The sequence below is a fragment of the Oncorhynchus masou genome, unplaced genomic scaffold (genome assembly GCF_036934945.1).
Source record: "Oncorhynchus masou masou isolate Uvic2021 unplaced genomic scaffold, UVic_Omas_1.1 unplaced_scaffold_5214, whole genome shotgun sequence".
Lineage (NCBI taxonomy): Eukaryota > Metazoa > Chordata > Actinopteri > Salmoniformes > Salmonidae > Oncorhynchus > Oncorhynchus masou.
In genome coordinates this window covers 1-18,661 of record NW_027011622.1, presented here as the reverse complement: position 1 = coordinate 18,661, position 18,661 = coordinate 1, and the positions used below count along the sequence as shown (strand labels likewise).

Below are 18,661 nucleotides of genomic sequence, written 5' to 3'. Positions count from 1 at the left end.
GCGTTCACCCGGTCTTCCATGTCTCCTGTGTTAAGCCCGTTCTTCGCGCCCCCGCTCGTCCCTCCCCCCCATCCTTGTCGAGGCGCACCCATCTACAGGGTTCGTAAGATTTTGGACATGCGCCCTCGGGGCCGTGGTCATCAGTACCTAGTGGATTGGGAGGGGTACGGTCCTGAGGAGAGGAGTTGGGTTCCCTCTCGGGACGTGCTGGACCGTTCGCTGATCGATGATTTCCTCCGTTGCCGCCAGGTTTCCTCCTCGAGTGCGCCAGGAGGCGCTCGGTGAGTGGGGGGGTACTGTCATGTCTTGTTATGTCTGTTCCTGTCCTTTCTCTTCACTCTGTCTCTCTCTGCTGGTCTTTTTAGGTTACCTTCTCTGTCTCTCATTCTTCAGCTGTTCTACATCTCCCCTAACTAGCTCATTCACTCTTTCCCACCTGTTCTCTCTTCCCCCTCTGATTAGGTCTCTATTTCTCTCTCTGTTCCTGCTACTTTCAGTGTCTGATTCTTGTTTGTGTTTTTGATGCCAGAAGCAAGCTGTCGTCTCGTTTGCTTCCACCTTGTCCTATCCTGTCGGAGTCTGCCTGGCAGGTGCATCCTGCATTATACTAACGTTCTTTTTGTTCCATTGACTACGTTGGAAGAGGATTTATGCCATTCCTGTTTTAGCACACTGACTGATTCTACTGCTGTAGTAGACAAATCTACAGAAAGACCTACAGAAACTGCATATACGTCTGCGTTTGAACTTCTGATGAACTGAGTGATGAGAGGGTCCATTGATGAAGGCTGTACCTGCGATGACGATTATGGGCCTGCGGAGGATGTTGGAGAGGATAAAGATGTGCATGTCCTCCAGGGAGTCAAACTGCAGCCCATTGCGGCTGGACACAGGCGAAGCCATCTTGATGATCTTCTCCCATTCCTCCTCCCAATTCTGACAGAAGAATAATCCATTAAAACCAATTTAGCTGCTATAAACATCATGATCCTACTAACAGTTGATACTACTAACAGACCTGGGTGATACTACTAACAGACCTGGTTGAAACTACCAACAGGTGATACTACTAACAGACCTGGGTGATACTAGCAACAGACCTGGGTGATACTACTAACAGACCTGGGTGATACTACTAACATACCTGGGTGATACTACTAACAGACCTGAGTGATACTACTAACAGGTGATACTACTAACATACCTGGGTGATACTAGTAACAGGTGATACTACTAACATACCTGGGTGATACTACTAACAGACCTGGGTGATACTACCAACAGACCTGGGTGAAACTACCAACAGGTGATACTACTAACAGACCTGGGTGATATTAGCAACAGACCTGGGTGATACTAGCAACAGACTTGGGTGATACTACTGACAGACCTGGGTGATACTACTGACAGACCTGGGTGAAACTACTTACAGACCTGGGTGATACTACTAACAGACCTGAGTGATACTACTAACAGGTGATACTACTAACATACCTGGGTGATACTAGTAACAGGTGATACTACTAACAGACCTGGGTGATACTACTAACAGACCTGGGTGATACTACCAACAGGTGAAACTACTACCAGACCTGGGTGATACTACTAACAGACCTGGGTGACACTACTAACAGACCTGGGTGATACTACTAACAGACCTGGGTGAAACTACCAACAGGTGATACTACTAACAGACCTGGGTGATACTAGTAACAGACCTGGGTGATACTACCAACAGACCTGGGTGATACTAGTAACAGACCTGGGTGATACTACTAACAGACCTGGGTGATACTACTAACATACCTGGGTGATACTACTAACAGACCTGGGTAATACTACTAACAGACCTGGGTGATACTACCAACAGGTGATACTACTAACAGACCTGGGTGATACTACTAACAGACCTGGGTGATACTAGTAACAGACCTGGGTGATACTACTAACAGACCTGGGTGATACTACTAACAGATCTGGGTGACACTACTAACATACCTGGGTGATACTACTAACAGACCTGGGTGATACTACCAACAGGTGATACTACTACCAGACCTGGGTGATACTACTAACAGATCTGGGTGACACTACTAACAGACCTGGGTGATACTACTAACAGACCTGGGTGATACTAGTAACAGACCTGGGTGATACTACTAACAGACCTGGGTGATACTACTAACAGACCTGGGTGATACTACTAACAGACCTGGGTGATACTAGTAACAGACCTGGGTGATACTACCAACAGGTGATACTACTAACAGACCTAGGTGATACTAGTAACAGACCTGGGTGATACTAGCAACAGACCTGGGTGATACTACTAACAGACCTGGGTGATACTACTAACAGACCTGGGTGATACTACCAACAGGTGATACTACTAACAGACCTGGGTGATACTACCAACAGGTGATACTACTAACAGACCTGGGTGATACTACTAACCACAGTTGGTGATACTACCAACAGGTGATACTACTAACAGACCTGGGTGATACTACTAACAGACCTGGTTGAAACTACCAACAGGTGATACTACTAACAGACCTGGGTGATACTAGCAACAGACCTGGGTGATACTAGCAACAGACTTGGGTGATACTACTGACAGACCTGGGTGATACTACTGACAGACCTGGGTGAAACTACTTACAGACCTGGGTGATACTACTAACAGACCTGAGTGATACTACTAACAGGTGATACTACTAACATACCTGGGTGATACTAGTAACAGGTGATACTACTAACAGACCTGGGTGATACTACTAACAGACCTGGGTGATAGTACCAACAGGTGATACTACTACCAGACCTGGGTGATACTACTAACAGATCTGGGTGACACTACTAACAGACCTGGGTGATACTACTAACAGACCTGGGTGAAACTACCAACAGGTGATACTACTAACAGACATGGGTGATACTAGTAACAGGTGATACTACTAACAGACCTGGGTGATACTACTAACAGACCTGGGTGATACTACCAACAGGTGATACTACTACCAGACCTGGGTGATACTACTAACAGATCTGGGTGACACTACTAACAGACCTTGGTGATACTACTAACAGACCTGGGTGAAACTACCAACAGGTGATACTACTAACAGACCTGGGTGATACTAGTAACAGGTGATACTACTAACAGACCTGGGTGATACTAGTAACAGACCTGGGTGATACTACTAACAGACCTGGGTGATACTACTGACAGACCTGGGTGATACTACTGACAGACCTGGGTGAAACTACTTACAGACCTGGGTGATACTACTAACAGACCTGAGTGATACTACTAACAGGTGATACTACTAACATACCTGGGTGATACTAGTAACAGGTGATACTACTAACAGACCTGGGTGATACTACTAACAGACCTGTATGATACTACTAACAGACCTGGGTGATACTACTAACAGACCTGGGTGATACTACTAACAGACCTGGGTGATATTACTAACAGACCTGGGTGATACTACTAACAGACCTGGGTGATCTGCTATAGTAATATCATCCTGTTCATAGAGGAGGTCTGCTATAGTAACATCATCCTGGTCGTAGAGGTCTGCTATAGTAATATCATCCTGTTCATAGAGGAGGTCTGCTATAGTAACATCATCCTGGTCGTAGAGGTCTGCTATAGTAACACCATCCTGGTCGTAGAGGAGGTCTGCTATAGTAACATCATCCTGGTCGTAGAGGAGGTCTGCTATAGTAACATCATCCTGGTCGTAGAGGAGGTCTGCTATAGTAACATCATCCTGGTCGTAGAGGAGGTCTGCTATAGTAACATCATCCTGGTCGTAGAGGAGGTCTGCTATAGTAACACCATCCTGGTCGTAGAGGAGGTCTGCTATAGTAACACCATCCTGGTCGTAGAGGAGGTCTGCTATAGTAACACCATCCTGGTCGTAGAGGAGGTCTGTTATTCAAACACAATCCTTGTCGTAGAGGGGGCCTCCGTTCCTCACCATAGTGCTGTAATGCAGGCCAGTCTGGGTGAACTCCTGAGACTGCAGTAGCTCTGTCTGGAAACGGGCTCTAAAGTTGCCTGTTTCGTTCTCCTTGAGCACACTGTGCAGGGCCTTCCTCAGGACCAGGTCTGTGTCCTGCACCCCCAGCATGTACTGAGAGGCAGCATGGAGAAGACAGTTCCCATCTCCTGCAACACACACAAAGCCATGACGTATGGGGGCAGATATTACATACAAGTGTAGGCTCTTAATTTGATCACTCTTTTGTTGCTGAGAATTTATTATGTTCACGCATTCAAACTTTGTAAAGTTCCATCTGGTTTGATCCAGGCATGTAGAGTGGAGGGTAAGTTTATCTACAGTTCCGTTACTAATACAACTCTTTACTATGATTCTGTGTTTGTGAAATACAAACTTCCCATCACCACAGGTAAGACTGCGAGTTATTAACAGCAAAACTATCCATCGCCGACAAAGACCTGTATCGCTCTGAGAAAAAGGAGGAAAAGGAGAGGGATTTCCAGAGCAGCTCTTGCAGCGCTCTTTAGGCATCCGTTATATCTGACCACCATTCATCACCTTACAGAGGAAATATAAAACGCACTGAGAAAGTTTGATATCATAGACTATCAGCACTGTTGGTTTGTTATATCTGACCACCATTCATCACCTTACAGTGGAAATGATGTCACAGAATATCAGCACTGTTGGTTTGTGTGGTGTACTTTCGTCGCTTTCCATGTGTTGTCTTCTATGGTTGTCTTCATGTCATACAACATGGCTAAAACAGACTGGACCACTAGGCCAATGACACATACAGTATTGGTTTAAACTCTAACTGTAGTTTAATTAGGCCGTCATATGCTCCCTTGGCACGTTAACACTAAAAGAACCTAAACTAAATAAGAGAATGAAGAAACAGCCTTCAGTGATGACTGGAGAGGGTGACAGATGGGCAAAATGAGTAAATCAGGTAAAGTTGCATTTGCAGGTTTAATTCCTAGTTTAAGAAATCAATGATAAACCATCTGGCAGACAAACCGTCTGACTCTTACTGCAGGTCAGTGGGGTCTTTTTGTCATTGTAACAAAATGGGCCTAAAGCATTTGAAATACCCTGCTGCCTGCCACACCAAAGAGAGGAATTTCCCTGATTGTGGTTCTCTGTGACTAAGTGCCGTGAAGCTGCCATTTGACTCTTTCTTCCCCTTGTCAGCTACTCCAGAGACATCCGAGACATGTGGCCCTGGACTTTCCAGAGGGGCGGTGCTTGGCTCGGCTGGAATGTTTTCTATTCACGAGCTTCACCAACAACCAATAGAGATCTCATTTTCGTGTGGTATGATATATTTTAATATTTTACACCCGCATATTTCTTTACCTAAAAGAAGAAGTTCTGAGTTCCGACACTGAATACCTTCGGCCTTCCTCTTTTTCTCTTCCGCCATGTTGAATACACCAGTAGAGGTGGACAGCGTGTCGAATACACCAGTAGAGGTGGACAGTGTGTCGAATACACCAGTAGAGGTGGACAGTGTGTCAAATATATCAGTAGAGGTGGACAGCGTGTCGAAAACACCAGTAGAGGTGGACAGCGTGTCGAATACACCAGTAGAGGTGGACAGCGCGTCAAATACACTAGTAGAGGTGGACAGCGTGTCGAATACACCAGTAGAGGTGGACAGCGTGTCGAATACACCAGTAGAGGTGGAGAGCGTGTCGAATACACTAGTAGAGGTGGACAGCATGTTGAATACACCAGTGGAGGTGGACATCGTGCTGAAAACACCAGTAGAGGTGGACAGCGTGTCGAAAACACCAGTAGAGGTGGACAGCGTGTCGAATACACTAGTAGAGGTGGACAGCGTGTCGAATACACCAGTAGAGGTGGACAGCGTGTCGAATACACCAGTAGAGGTGGAGAGCGTGTCGAATACACTAGTAGAGGTGGACAGCATGTTGAATACACCAGTGGAGGTGGACATCGTGTCGAAAACACCAGTAGAGGTGGACAGCGTGTCGAAAAACACCAGTAGAGGTGGACAGCGTGTCGAATACACTAGTAGAGATGGACAGCGTGTCGAATACACCAGTGGAGGTGGACAGCATGTCGAATACACTAGTAGAGGTGGACAGCGTGTCAAATGTACCAGTAGAGGTGGACAGCGTGTCGAATACACCAGTAGAGGTAGACAGCGTGTCAAATACACCAGTAGAGGTGGACAGCGTGTCGAATACACCTGTAGAGGTGGACAGCGTGTCAAATATACCAGTAGAGGTGGACAGCGTGTCGAATACACCAGTAGAGGTGGACAGCGTGTCAAATACACCAGTAGAGGTGGACAACGTGTCGAATACACCAGTAGAGGTGGACAGCGTGTCGAATACACCAGTAGAGGTGGACAGCGTGTCAAATACACTAGTAGAGGTGGACAGCATGTTGAATACACCAGTGGAGGTGGACACTGTGTTGCGATAAGTGCAACACTGTTTTTACATACTGTATGCTCTCAAATATTATACCTTTGTAATGTGTATCACTATCATACCCTTGTAATATGTGCATCACTATTATAACTATGTAATATGTAATATAAACTGGTTGTTTTGAGTCCTGAATGCTGATTGGCTGAAAGCCATGGTATATCAGACCGTATTCCATGGGTATGACAAAAAAGTACTGGTCTAATTACGTTGGTAACCAGTTTATAATAGTGATAAGGCAATAAGGTATTTGTGGTATATGGCCAATATACGACGGCTAAGGGCTGTGTCCAGGCACTCCGTGTTGGCCATATACCACACCTCCTCCGCCTTATTGCTTAATTATAACTATGTAATATGTATTATAACTATGTACATTATTATAACTATGTACATTATTATAACTATGAAATATGTATTATAACTATGTACATTATTATAACTGTGATATGTACATTACTATTATAACTCTGCAAAATGTATTATAACTCTGTAATATGTACATTACTATTATTAACTATGTAATAGCTATTATAACTATGTAATATGTACATTACTTTTACAACTATGTTATATGTATATCACTATTACAACTATGTAATAGGTATTATAACTATAATATGTACATTACTATTACAACTATGTAATATCTACATTACTATTATAACTATGTAATAGGTATTACAACTACATAATATCTACATTACTATTACAACTATGTTATATGTATATTACTACTATAACTATGCAATGGTATTATAACAAATATGTATATTACTATCATAACTATGTAATAGGTATTATAACGATGTAATATGTACATTACTATTATAAGTATAAAATGTACATTACTATTAGAACTATGTAATAGGTATTATAACTATGTAATATGTACATTACTATTATAAGTATAAAATGTACATTACTATTATAACTATGGAAATCAAATCAAATCTAATCTAATTTTATTTGTCACATACACATGGTTAGCAGATGTTAATGCGAGTGTAGCGAAATGCTTGTGCTTCTAGTTCCGACAATGCAGTAATAACCAACAAGTAATCTAACTAACAATTCCAAAACTACTGTCTTATACACACAAGTGTAAGGGGATAAAGAATATGTACATAAAGATATATGAATGAGTGATGGTACAGAGCAGCATAGGCAAGATACAGTAGATGGTATCGAGTACAGTAGGTATTATAACTATGTAATAGGTATTATAACTATGTAATAGGTATTATAACCATGTAATAGGTATTATAACTATGTAATAGGTATATTACTATTTTAGCTCTGTATAGGTATTTTAACTATGTAATATGTACATTACTATCATAACTATGTAATAGGTATTATAACTATGTATTATGTATATTACTACTAATATTACTACTACTAATATTATTACTACTATAATTATGTAATATGTACATTACTAGAACATTACTATTATAACTATGTAATATGTACGTTACTATTATAAATATGTAATGGGTTTTATAACAACGTTGTTTTATAATGTTGTTTAATAACAACGTAATAGGTATAACTATATAATAGTATAATAATATAATAATACCTATATATAGGTATATTACTATTTTAAACTCTGTAATAGAATAGAATATGTATTCTAACTATGTAATATGTACATTATGTACATAACTATATAATAGGTATTATAACTATATAATATGTATATTACTACTATAACTATGTAATATGTACATTACTATCATAACTATGTAATAGGTATTATAACTATGTAATATGTGTATTACTACTATAACTACTATGTCATAGGTATTATAACCACGTAATATGTATATTACTACTATAACTATCTAATATGTACATTACTATCATAACTATGTCATAGGTATTATAACTATGTAATATGTATATTACTATATAACTATGTAATATGTACATTACTATTATAAGTATAATATGTACATTACTATTATAACTACGTAATAATATGTACATTATTATAACTATATAATAGGTATATTACTATTATAACTCTGTAATATGTATTATACCTCTAATATGTATTATAACTATGTAATATGTATTAGAACTATGTAATATGTAATATGTACATTGCCATACACGTGGTTTGCGGGTAACTAATGCAATACTAAACAACTTTAGGTGGGTTATGAATCATGAGGTCACTTAAGACATCTGTGATGGTCGTGGATGAATAGTCACAACAATGGGCTTAAGGATCTTCAGGATCCTGTCCAATTTACCACAATAAAATGAAATCGTCCTTTACCGTAGCTTATGCCTGCCCATAGCATAACCCCACCGTCACTATGGGGCACTCTGTTCACAACGTTGACATCAGCAAACTGCTCGCCCACACAACACCATACACGTGGTTTGCGGTTGTTTGAGGCCGGTCCTGTCCAAATCCTCTAAACCTTTCCGGTACAGTCCTCCTTCTCTCTCCTGTCCTCCTTTACCTGCCAAATCCTCTAAACAACTTTAGGTGGGTTATGACAGAGGTGGGTTATGACAGAAAAATTAACATTTAATTCTCTGACAACACTTAAGACATCTGTGGCATTGCTCTTGTGTGACAAAACTGCATATTTTATTGTCCCCAGCACAAGGTTCCCATCCTCACCTCCCTGTCCTCCTCTACCCTCCCCTCTACCTCTCCTGTCCTCCTCTACCTCTCCTGTCCTCCCTCTCCTCCTCTACCTCTCCTGTCCTCCTCTACCTCTCCTGTCCTCCTCTACCTCTCCTGTCCAGTCCTCCTCTACCTCTCCTGTCCTCCTCTATCTCTCCTGTCCTCCTCTACCTCTCTGGTACAGTCCTCCTCTACCTCTCCTGTCCTCCCCTCTACCTCTCCTGTCCTCCTCTATCTCTCCTGTCCCGGTACCCTCCTCTACCTCTCCTGTCCTCCTCTATCTCTCCTGTCCTCCTCTACCTCTCCTGTCCTCCTCTATCTCCCTCCTCCTCTCTCCCGGTGTCCTCCTCTATCTCTCCTGTCCTCCTCTACCTCTCCTGTCCTCCTCTACCTCTCCTGTCCTCCTTTATCTCTCCTGTCCTCCTCTCCGGTATCCTCCTCCCTGTCCTCCTCTATCCTCTCCTGTCCTCCTCCTCTACCTCCTGTCCTCCTCTATCTCTCCTGTCCTCCTCTACCTCTCCGGTACAGTCCTCCTCTACCTCTCCTGTCCTCCTCTATCTCTCCTGTCCTCCTCTACCTCTCATGTCCTCCTCTATCTCTCCTGTCCTCCTCTACCTCTCCGGTACAGTCCTCCTCTACCTCTCCTGTCCTCCTCTATCTCTCCTGTCCTCCTCTACCTCTCCTGTCCTCCTCTATCTCTCCTGTCCTCCTCCTCTACCTCTCCGGTCCTCAGTCCTCCTCTACCTCTCCTGTCCTCCTCTATCTCTCCTGTCCTCCTCTACCTCTCCGGTACAGTCCTCCTCTACCTCTCTGGTCCTGTCCTGTCCTCCCCTAGTCATCTACCACTCCTGTCCTGTCCTCCCCTAGTCATCTACCACTCCTGTCCTGTCCTTATTCACCAGTCACCATACGCAATGGATTAATTCCAGTGAGTCAGCAGCCAGCCAACCAGCAACAGACAGAGTGGTCCTCCTCAGTCTAAAAGTCATAGCTGCTATGTCATTCATAGGAAAATCTACTCTATACTATAATTTCCCAAATCAAGGTCTGGCTGAGCCCTCCAGAGACTTCTATATTTTCTAAATCAAGGCCTGTCTGGGCCCTCCAAAGACTTCTATATTTTCCAAATTTAGGCATGGGTGGGCCCTCCAGAGACTTATATGAGGAAATTCCACTCACTCAATAGAAAGGAAATATGTATCATGTCAAGGGTCTTTCTGGATTGGATTTACAGGAAGACAAACTTCTTTATCACTATAATTTTACTGGAAATACTTTAGTTTCAACATATATGGAAAATACATTAGCCTGATTCATGTTTCATGTACTGTTACTATGGTGTGACAGCATTAAAATGGCAAAGGTTCAACAAACCCTCATTGCTTACTATGTATGAATCCATAATTATGTCCTCTTTTTGTCTTGGTGTGAATAAACCATGGATTAAAACACAGCAGTAATCAACCTTAACAGTAAGATTGTAGTTATTAAGCAGCTATATGTGGAATAAGGCAACCACATGATAGTGAGGGAACCCATCAGCATTGGAATTTAAGACATGCCTATACAACTAATTCTAGTTGATGATGTTGGGAAGTAGTTTTGAGTGAGGTAAGATATTACCCTCAATAAGACAATAAACCTAATAACCTGGTTATATATCCACCTGACAATAACATTCCATCTTTGCAATGATTGCTGTATGATTTGTGAATAAAGGTCCAACTCACTTAGCTACTTATTGAGAGAAGGGGTATACCCAAACCTCCACTGCAAAGCAGACAGAAACAAATCATTACAGAGTTTGAATGTGTCAACAGAATTAACTCGGTCAACATGGTCTTTAGAACAATGGAGGGGAAATTATCAGTATGACATCATAGAATTTCTGCTTTGGGATGTCCCACATAAGTACCCTAGACGTTATGATCTACAAATACTGTACTGTAAATCTGCAGAGTCATGTTAGGTACCATTCAAATCAAGAGCTGATAATGGTAATTCTAAAAGAGACACAACCCCCCTTTTCATAAATACCTCCTACCTTCCTACTAGAATGACCAACAAGGGGAACAGGCACCGAAACCAAACTAATACATTACCATTGGTCCTCAGTGGTACCATTTTCTTGACCTCGTGGCACCAGTTGAGCTTCTTCTCCTGCTCTAGGGAGCTCTGCATGGCCCTGTCCAAGATGGCTGCCTGAATGACCTGTTGGAAGGCCTGAGGGAACTGGCTCATGCTGATCATCTCTAGGGTGTACCGGTGCATGCCCCGCAGGTGGTGCATCAGGCTTTCACTGCCCGCAGGCTTCACTACATCGTTGGGCACCCGCTCCCGGATCTTGACCGCTTTCAGCAGGTTACTCACAAAGAGGAACTTGGGCAGGAAATTCTGTCCCTGGGACATGGTGTTCACCAGATGTAACGTGTACCAATGCAGAACTGAAGAGTAGGAAAACAGTTGTTGGTTGGTTTCATTGGCAGCATGTGGTTCTGATCACTGGACTATATGGCCCACTTCTAATACTAGACAAAGTGCGGGTCATGACTAAAGACAAACAAGACAGCTTTTGTGTTATTTTCCAAGTTAGAATTCCCCCACAACCTCTGTTGCCCCAATGGGACAGAGGCACCCTCTACAAGCTGATGGTGATTTTTCAGACCCTAAGCCAAAGGACAGCTGTAAGCAGGGGCTAGTTAAAAAAATAAAAAATAAGGCCCACTCACAACCACCATCACAGAAAAGTCATGCTTCGATAATACTGGCAATGATTGATGCATAAGAATGGAACTATTTAAAACCCTTACAGTTCTTTCCATTTGTCAAATTGGAGGACCATTGAAACAGGAACTTGTCAGTCAGGCATTACTTATAACATAACAATAGGCTCTTATGATCTTATTGAAGAGGTACCTAACTACAATGTGATCAAATCAGATGTATACACTGTATATTTTTTTGCACCGTGTACAGTGACAAAACTATTCAAGTATCCTTCATCAATTACAGTATAGCCTACCTTGAAGGCGCATAATGTAATTGTAGAATAACCTCTAAATATCTATGTAATAAGGAGAGTGTCGCTCTTTCGATATTGGCAGACTTTGGTCAGCGCACGGGGAATCATGAGCGCTGCAGTTCACACAAAAGACAGTAACAGGAGCCTGCTGACTGACGTTTGAATTACTTAGTCCATTCCTCTGACAGAAACATTGTAACATTGCATCGCGAGTATTGTCATAAACATAGTTAAAATGAAACATGAACTATTAATTCCATATTTAATTGCTTGAGGGTGACGTCTTCGTAAACAATGGCGCCCACCGACGTGCGCAACCTCGGTCTATCTTCCCAGAAACACAACAATGCAACGACGTATAGTATATAGATTTCAAACGCTAAAACGAAAGTGAGTTCCAATTATTGATAGAGAAACATATAGAATATGAATGAATATTACCTGTACAATAAGACCACCAACAAAGCCCTAAGGATGCTCCTGGTAGTCCTCTGCCACTTCAATCAGGGTAACCGCAGCAGTCCAAACAGCGCCATTCAGCCTTCTTCACAATCAATTATATGTTGGTATGTTTACTCTACATGTCAAAGCATAGATCACGTCCTCCAACTTAATGTAGTTCATGCAGACTGCGGAAAAGCCCAGGCAGACAAAGGGGATTTCCAGTGTTAGGGACTTTCCACTTATCTCTCACAGCCTTCAGACGCAGTTACATCTCACAAAACATAGGGGGTGTCTGAGCAAAGCGCCATTAAGCTACGTTCTCTGGGTCGTGTGGTGACGAATAGCGCACTGAAATGCATGGTCCCACCTACTGTGCACAATGGAGGCACAATGGAGAAAAAATAATTACATTGGAATGAGATAAGTCATAATTCTGACCTAAATCCTGACTCAGATCCACGATAAAAATTTAGACGTTGGCCTACATACCCTAGTCTTATTATGGGAGAAATGTATTTCCACAATCCTATGCATTGCCATGAATAGAATAGAATGGAATAGAATGAAATGGAATGGAATTGAATAGAATTTAATGAAATTATTTGAATGGAACGGAATTTATTGTCCATTTGGTTAGAATGGCTGCTGGTACGCCTCTCTGACCTCTCAAAAATAACTACATATTTGTTACATGTGGGTAGGCCTACAGTAAATAAGATTAAGATTTAAATAACTTTATTGGTCAATTGCACATAAGGTCCAACCGAAATTTAACCCAACACTCCGAAAGACACACATACTTACATATCCAGGTTTTTGGAGAGGTGCGGGGTAATTACAGTGTATAGGAAGGCAAAGCATACTGTAGTCACATAATTACACCTATACAGCATGCACTTAAACGATTTGCAAGCAAATTTACATGGAGATTACTGATTCATCTAAAAGAATACTTCTAGGGTGATGGGGCTTACCCACAATTCATTTGAGTTTATTAACACATCTAATCCATATAAAGGATATGTGTAATTACCCATAACCTCATGTCTACTCAACATAGACAGCTATTTGCAGCAGCATAACCCTCAGCTACACAGAGCATCATACTTGTGTAGAACAGTGTAGAACATTGAGCTGACAAGGTAAACATCTGTTGTTCTGCCCCTGAACAAGGCAGTTAACCCACTGTTCCCTGGTAGGCTGTCATTGTGAAAAGGAATTTGTTCTTAACTGACTTGCCTAGTTAAATAAAGGGGAAAAAAGCTTGAGTCATCATAGTCTAGCTAGCTGGTTCATTGTCTTTAGATATCAAGCAGCAGTGCCATCTATTGACAAAGCTGTACAAATAATTCAGGAAAAAGCAACACAAGGGGGCAGACATGTTCCACGATGAGAATGTCACAGAACTAAAGGTGTCCTATCATCCAAAAAGCAGAAGCTCCATACTCTGAAGATACTCCATAAAAGTGCAAAACACAAATGGTGCCAACATACCTCACTCAAAACTAGTTCCCAACATCATCAACTAGAATTAGTTGTATAGGCATGTCTTAAATTCCAATGCTGATGGGTTCCCTCACTATCATGTGGTTGCCTTATTCCACATATAGCTGCTTAATAACTACAATCTTATTGTTAAGGTTGATTACTGCTGTGTTTTAATCCATGGTTTATTCACACCAAGACAAAAAGAGGACATAATTATGGATTAATACATAGTAAACAATGAGGGTTTGTTACATAGAATAAGTCAAGAATTCTAATTGTATGGTTTGGTCAATGGAACTTTAATGTGGAGATAGGGTGAACACGAAAAATATACAACTTTGTTCTTGCAAAGTGTTTTACATTTATTGTATTCAATATTTAGCCAGCCCTGACATTTTGGCTGCTGCCTTTCTCAAGGGATCCTGCTAATGGTCAATGGACTTTACCAATGAGAAATGTAACCACAGTCATACACAGCAAATGTTTGACTTTATTGGATCACCTGCTACAGTAAACAGGACCAAAGTAACACTCAGCTCTCTATCATGCTAAATTTCTGAACTTCGTGAAACAAATCGAAAGTGCCTTTTGTCTACTGTAAGCACTGGGAAGAAAAAGTGTTGTATCATAAACATAAACCGAATGGCCGGGTGTGCTCTTATGATCACATTGTTTGACATTTTGATTTTTAAAGTGCAGTAAATGCATTTTGCCCACACAAATAACATAACCATAAAATTATATTTATGAACATCCTACAGCCTATTGTATTTTCTTGCCTGGCTCTTTATCATGTGGTGTAGCACCTGCTAAACTGACAGTTGTATTAGCATGATAAACCATGGAGGTTGTGTGATGTACTGATTGCCTGTTGAATCTCCACCTGAGGGGTTAGAACCTAACTATCAAGCATGGAAATTACAGGGCAAATCAGTGCCATACCATTGGCACCATTGCCATCTTGAGTCCGAAAGGAGGTGGGCAGATTGGTCCCTTACTTTTCACAAAAACACAAAAGCGTGCTCTTTATGTAAGTAGGGGAAGTCTATAAAAATAAGCCTCTGCTCTCCTCACTGGCAGTTTACCACTAAAACATTTTTATAATCAGCCTTTATTGTTCATTCCCTCCTTGTGGGAGATGCGCACATTTTCATTTTTTAAAAGGGCAAATCAACCATAAATCAGTTTATAAACTGCGGCGGCGGTTGAGAATGCCTGGATGAATATTCATTAGACTTCCTCAAGCTGCCACACACTGTGATTCATTAGGCATATGTAAATATCACTCACTTTAATTGCCCCTAAACTGACTTAACATAATGTTGTCATTAGCAAATTATTACTTATTTGTGAAACTAATGGTACAGTATGGTGTGCATGCTAAAAAAACACGTATATGATTACAATTTTAATCCACTTTTTTTAGGGCAGTTTGCTGTCCCGTTGTCAGGGTGTTGAGGAGTCTGGTGTATTATGGACAGAGTTGGAGTGATGGTAATGAGTGAGTTAGGGAGGAAGGTGGATGCTCTCGTCTGTACGGTTGATGTGCCAACAATTAAACAAACTGGCACTTTGATAGGTTTAGGACACCGTTGATCTTCCTCTCCCTCCCTGCCCTCCCATCACACACATGGCAGCAGCGATCCTTCACCATCCCATCTATCCCTCTCATCTGCAGTGATTACCAGGATTAGTATCGCTGACTGGGAGCATTAGCAGAGACATGCTGTAGAGGTGAGGCAGGGGCTGTACACTGTAGTGTGTGACTGTAGCAACCTATAGGAAAAACACAACAATTTCATATTTTTTACATTTCCTTGACAAGTGCATCAAGACTGGAAATGTTGCAAACCATCTTTGTCATAAAAAATATATTTTTTTGTTTTCTTTCAAGTGTAATTTATAGAAAATTATAAATACAAACAAATGTTCACTGCTAATAGATTCTGTGCTCTTTATTTTCTTCATTTGCCCCTTTAAGAATAAAATACACATTTTTATTTCAGGTGTTGATAAATGCTTCTAATGTTTTCCAAACATTCGTGTTTGATATGTTGCTTAAAAATTTAAACAGTACCTCTATAGTGCCACATTAACTACATAAAAAAATTATTACTTTTTTTTATTTTTATAAATGTGGCTTTTTCAGCTTTGTTAGTTATTGCTAATGAGATCAGAATTCTTTAATTCAGTTAATTCATTTACTCAAATTAACAACTTTAACTTCAATTTCAGTCTTTCTTCTGCAGATTATGTAGATTATGCTCCAATTCAACATTCCCAAAATGCTATCTGAACAGAGAAAACAATTTCCTTGAATTACATTTTGAACCAATAGGGGTTTCCTTTGTCAATATACTTACTGTTATAAACAAATGATTCCCAGCTATTTATTTGCTCAGTCCTCAACACAGAAATTCAACTTTTTTAAACTAGGGATTTCATCATAATGACAGTATTCATGATTAGTGTTTGTTGTTTTCTGTTGTTGTTATGAAGACTGGTCTGAAAATGAGACTGTTCAGTAGTCCAGGCACGCTGTTCAGTAGTCCAGTAGTCAGTAGTCCAGGCACGGTGACAAAGCCATGTTCGACCTTAACAGATCCTTAACCTGAAACAGGTCCAGGTTCTTGTTATTCAGTTGGGAATATATTCAGGGGGAAATAGTGTAAATCTGCTTGATGCCACATTTTAACACGAATCCCAAACTCTTGGCTGTCACCAACATGCACATTTTCTACAGCCCAGCAATTAAGCTGTTTGTAGTTTTTAAGGGGCCAGTAACGATTGGCACAATAACCATGATAAAACAGGCAAACAAACAAAAATAACAGGGAGAGAGAGGGAGGAGAGGGGGAGAGAGAGAGAGAGAGAGAGGGAGAGGGAAAATGAAAGGGAGAAAGAAAGGGAAAAAGAGAAGGAGTGGGGGGAGGGAGGGAGGGATGGAGGGAGGGGGAGAAGGTGGAGAAGGAGGAGAGGGAATGGGAGAAGAGGGAGGAGAGGGAGAAGGAGAGGGAAAGGGAGAAGGAAAGGGAGAAGGAGAGGGAGAGGGAGACAAGCTAATAAAGTAATATGATGGATTATCTTCTCTTCACAAATGGTCCAACACCATGTAACACCAGGTAACACCAGGTAACATACCATGTAACACCATATAACACCATGTAAATTGGCCCAGACAATGCATTATGGATAAGGCAGTTGAGATTACAGCTTGTTAATGTGTCCCACCCTCCCAAACCACACACAGCATCCTTCCTTCCTCATCAGCCCCTCTGCTTCTGTTCTGGCGGTGACTCAGTCACCTCATTGTCGGGGCATGCATGACTTTAGGTGCAGATGGAGAGGGATGTCTCTGCTGCAATCTTCCAGGCGTTGACGCGGTCCGGGAGTGAGTGTTTCTGGGAGAGGGACGGGCCAAGGCAGAGTGGAGGTTTACCCAGAGACAAGCAGTCAGTAGGGGACAGGGCTGTGGCCATATGCCTCTACTCAACCACTACCCCTCCTTCCTCTGGCAACCCAGTGTGGTCCACAGCTAGGTGCCCTGTCTAGAGAGACGTGCGTCAGGCCATCTGTTAAAGGAATTTGGGGAGTGAGGTGCTTCCTTGGTTGGCCTAATACTGAGATTAGATTGAGGATGATTAGGCTAACTAGGGTTTCCATGACCACGAGTGGTGCCCTGATCCCTTATACAGGGCCATCCTCATCATTTGGTAATTCATGGTTATGGTGAGAATTAGGTAAGAATAGATGTCCCTGGATCAGTGCATCCATACTCTCTCAACAGGTCAAAATCTAAACTTTTACTGTACATGTAGTATGTGCAGGGTTGATATTCTGCATGCAGTCAATGGTGTAACAAAAAGGGAAACATATCTCAAAATCTCATTGTTTGAGTCATTCATGGTAAAAAAAATACGTAACCTTTATTTTATAAGGGGAAACAACAATAGACCCTGGTCTATTTTACAAATGTGCCCTGTATATACAATACAAACATACACAATTATACCAAAACATATACACGTAAAAATACAGAAATACAGGCATGGGAAGCACAAATAAAACATCCCAAATCACCCAGAAAACAGCTACATTCCTACACAAATAAGTCCCCAAACAATACTTTATTTAAGGATCGGACAATTTTTTTCAAATTTTCACCTAAAAAAAATACCGAAATCTAACTGCCTGTAGCTCAGGACATGCATGTTCTTGATAGCATTTGAAAGGAAACACTTTGAAGTTTGTGAAATGTGAAATTAATGTAGGAGAATATAACAAATCAGATCTGGTTAAAGATAATACAAAGAAAAAAACATGAATTTTTCTTTGAAATGAAAGAGAAAGGCCATAATGTATTATTCCAGCCCAGGTGAAATTTAGATTTTGGCCACGAGATGGCAGCAGTGTATGTGCAAGGTTTTAGACCGATCCAATGAACCATTGAATACATGTTCAACATGTTGTGTCAAGATTGCCAAAATGTGGCTAATTGGTTTATTCATACATTTTCAAGTTCAGAATTGTACACTCTCAAACAATAGCATGGTATTCTTTCACTGTAATGGCTACGGTA

The 18,661-nt window shown here is 41.3% G+C and overlaps 1 protein-coding gene across 1 annotated transcript; it reads right to left on the bottom strand.

Annotated features, from left to right (window-relative positions):
* Positions 1 to 794: 794 nt before the first annotated feature.
* On the bottom strand, positions 795 to 12,962 carry LOC135535861 (tumor necrosis factor alpha-induced protein 3-like; the record flags this gene model as incomplete). The annotated part of the gene is made up of 4 exons (XM_064962282.1): positions 12,592 to 12,962; positions 11,231 to 11,572; positions 3,993 to 4,183; positions 795 to 936 (listed from the first exon to the last, which is right to left on the bottom strand). Coding segments are annotated over exons 2-4 (640 nt in total), but the record flags the coding sequence as incomplete, so codon positions are not given.
* Between the last annotated feature and the right edge of the window lie 5,699 nt (positions 12,963 to 18,661).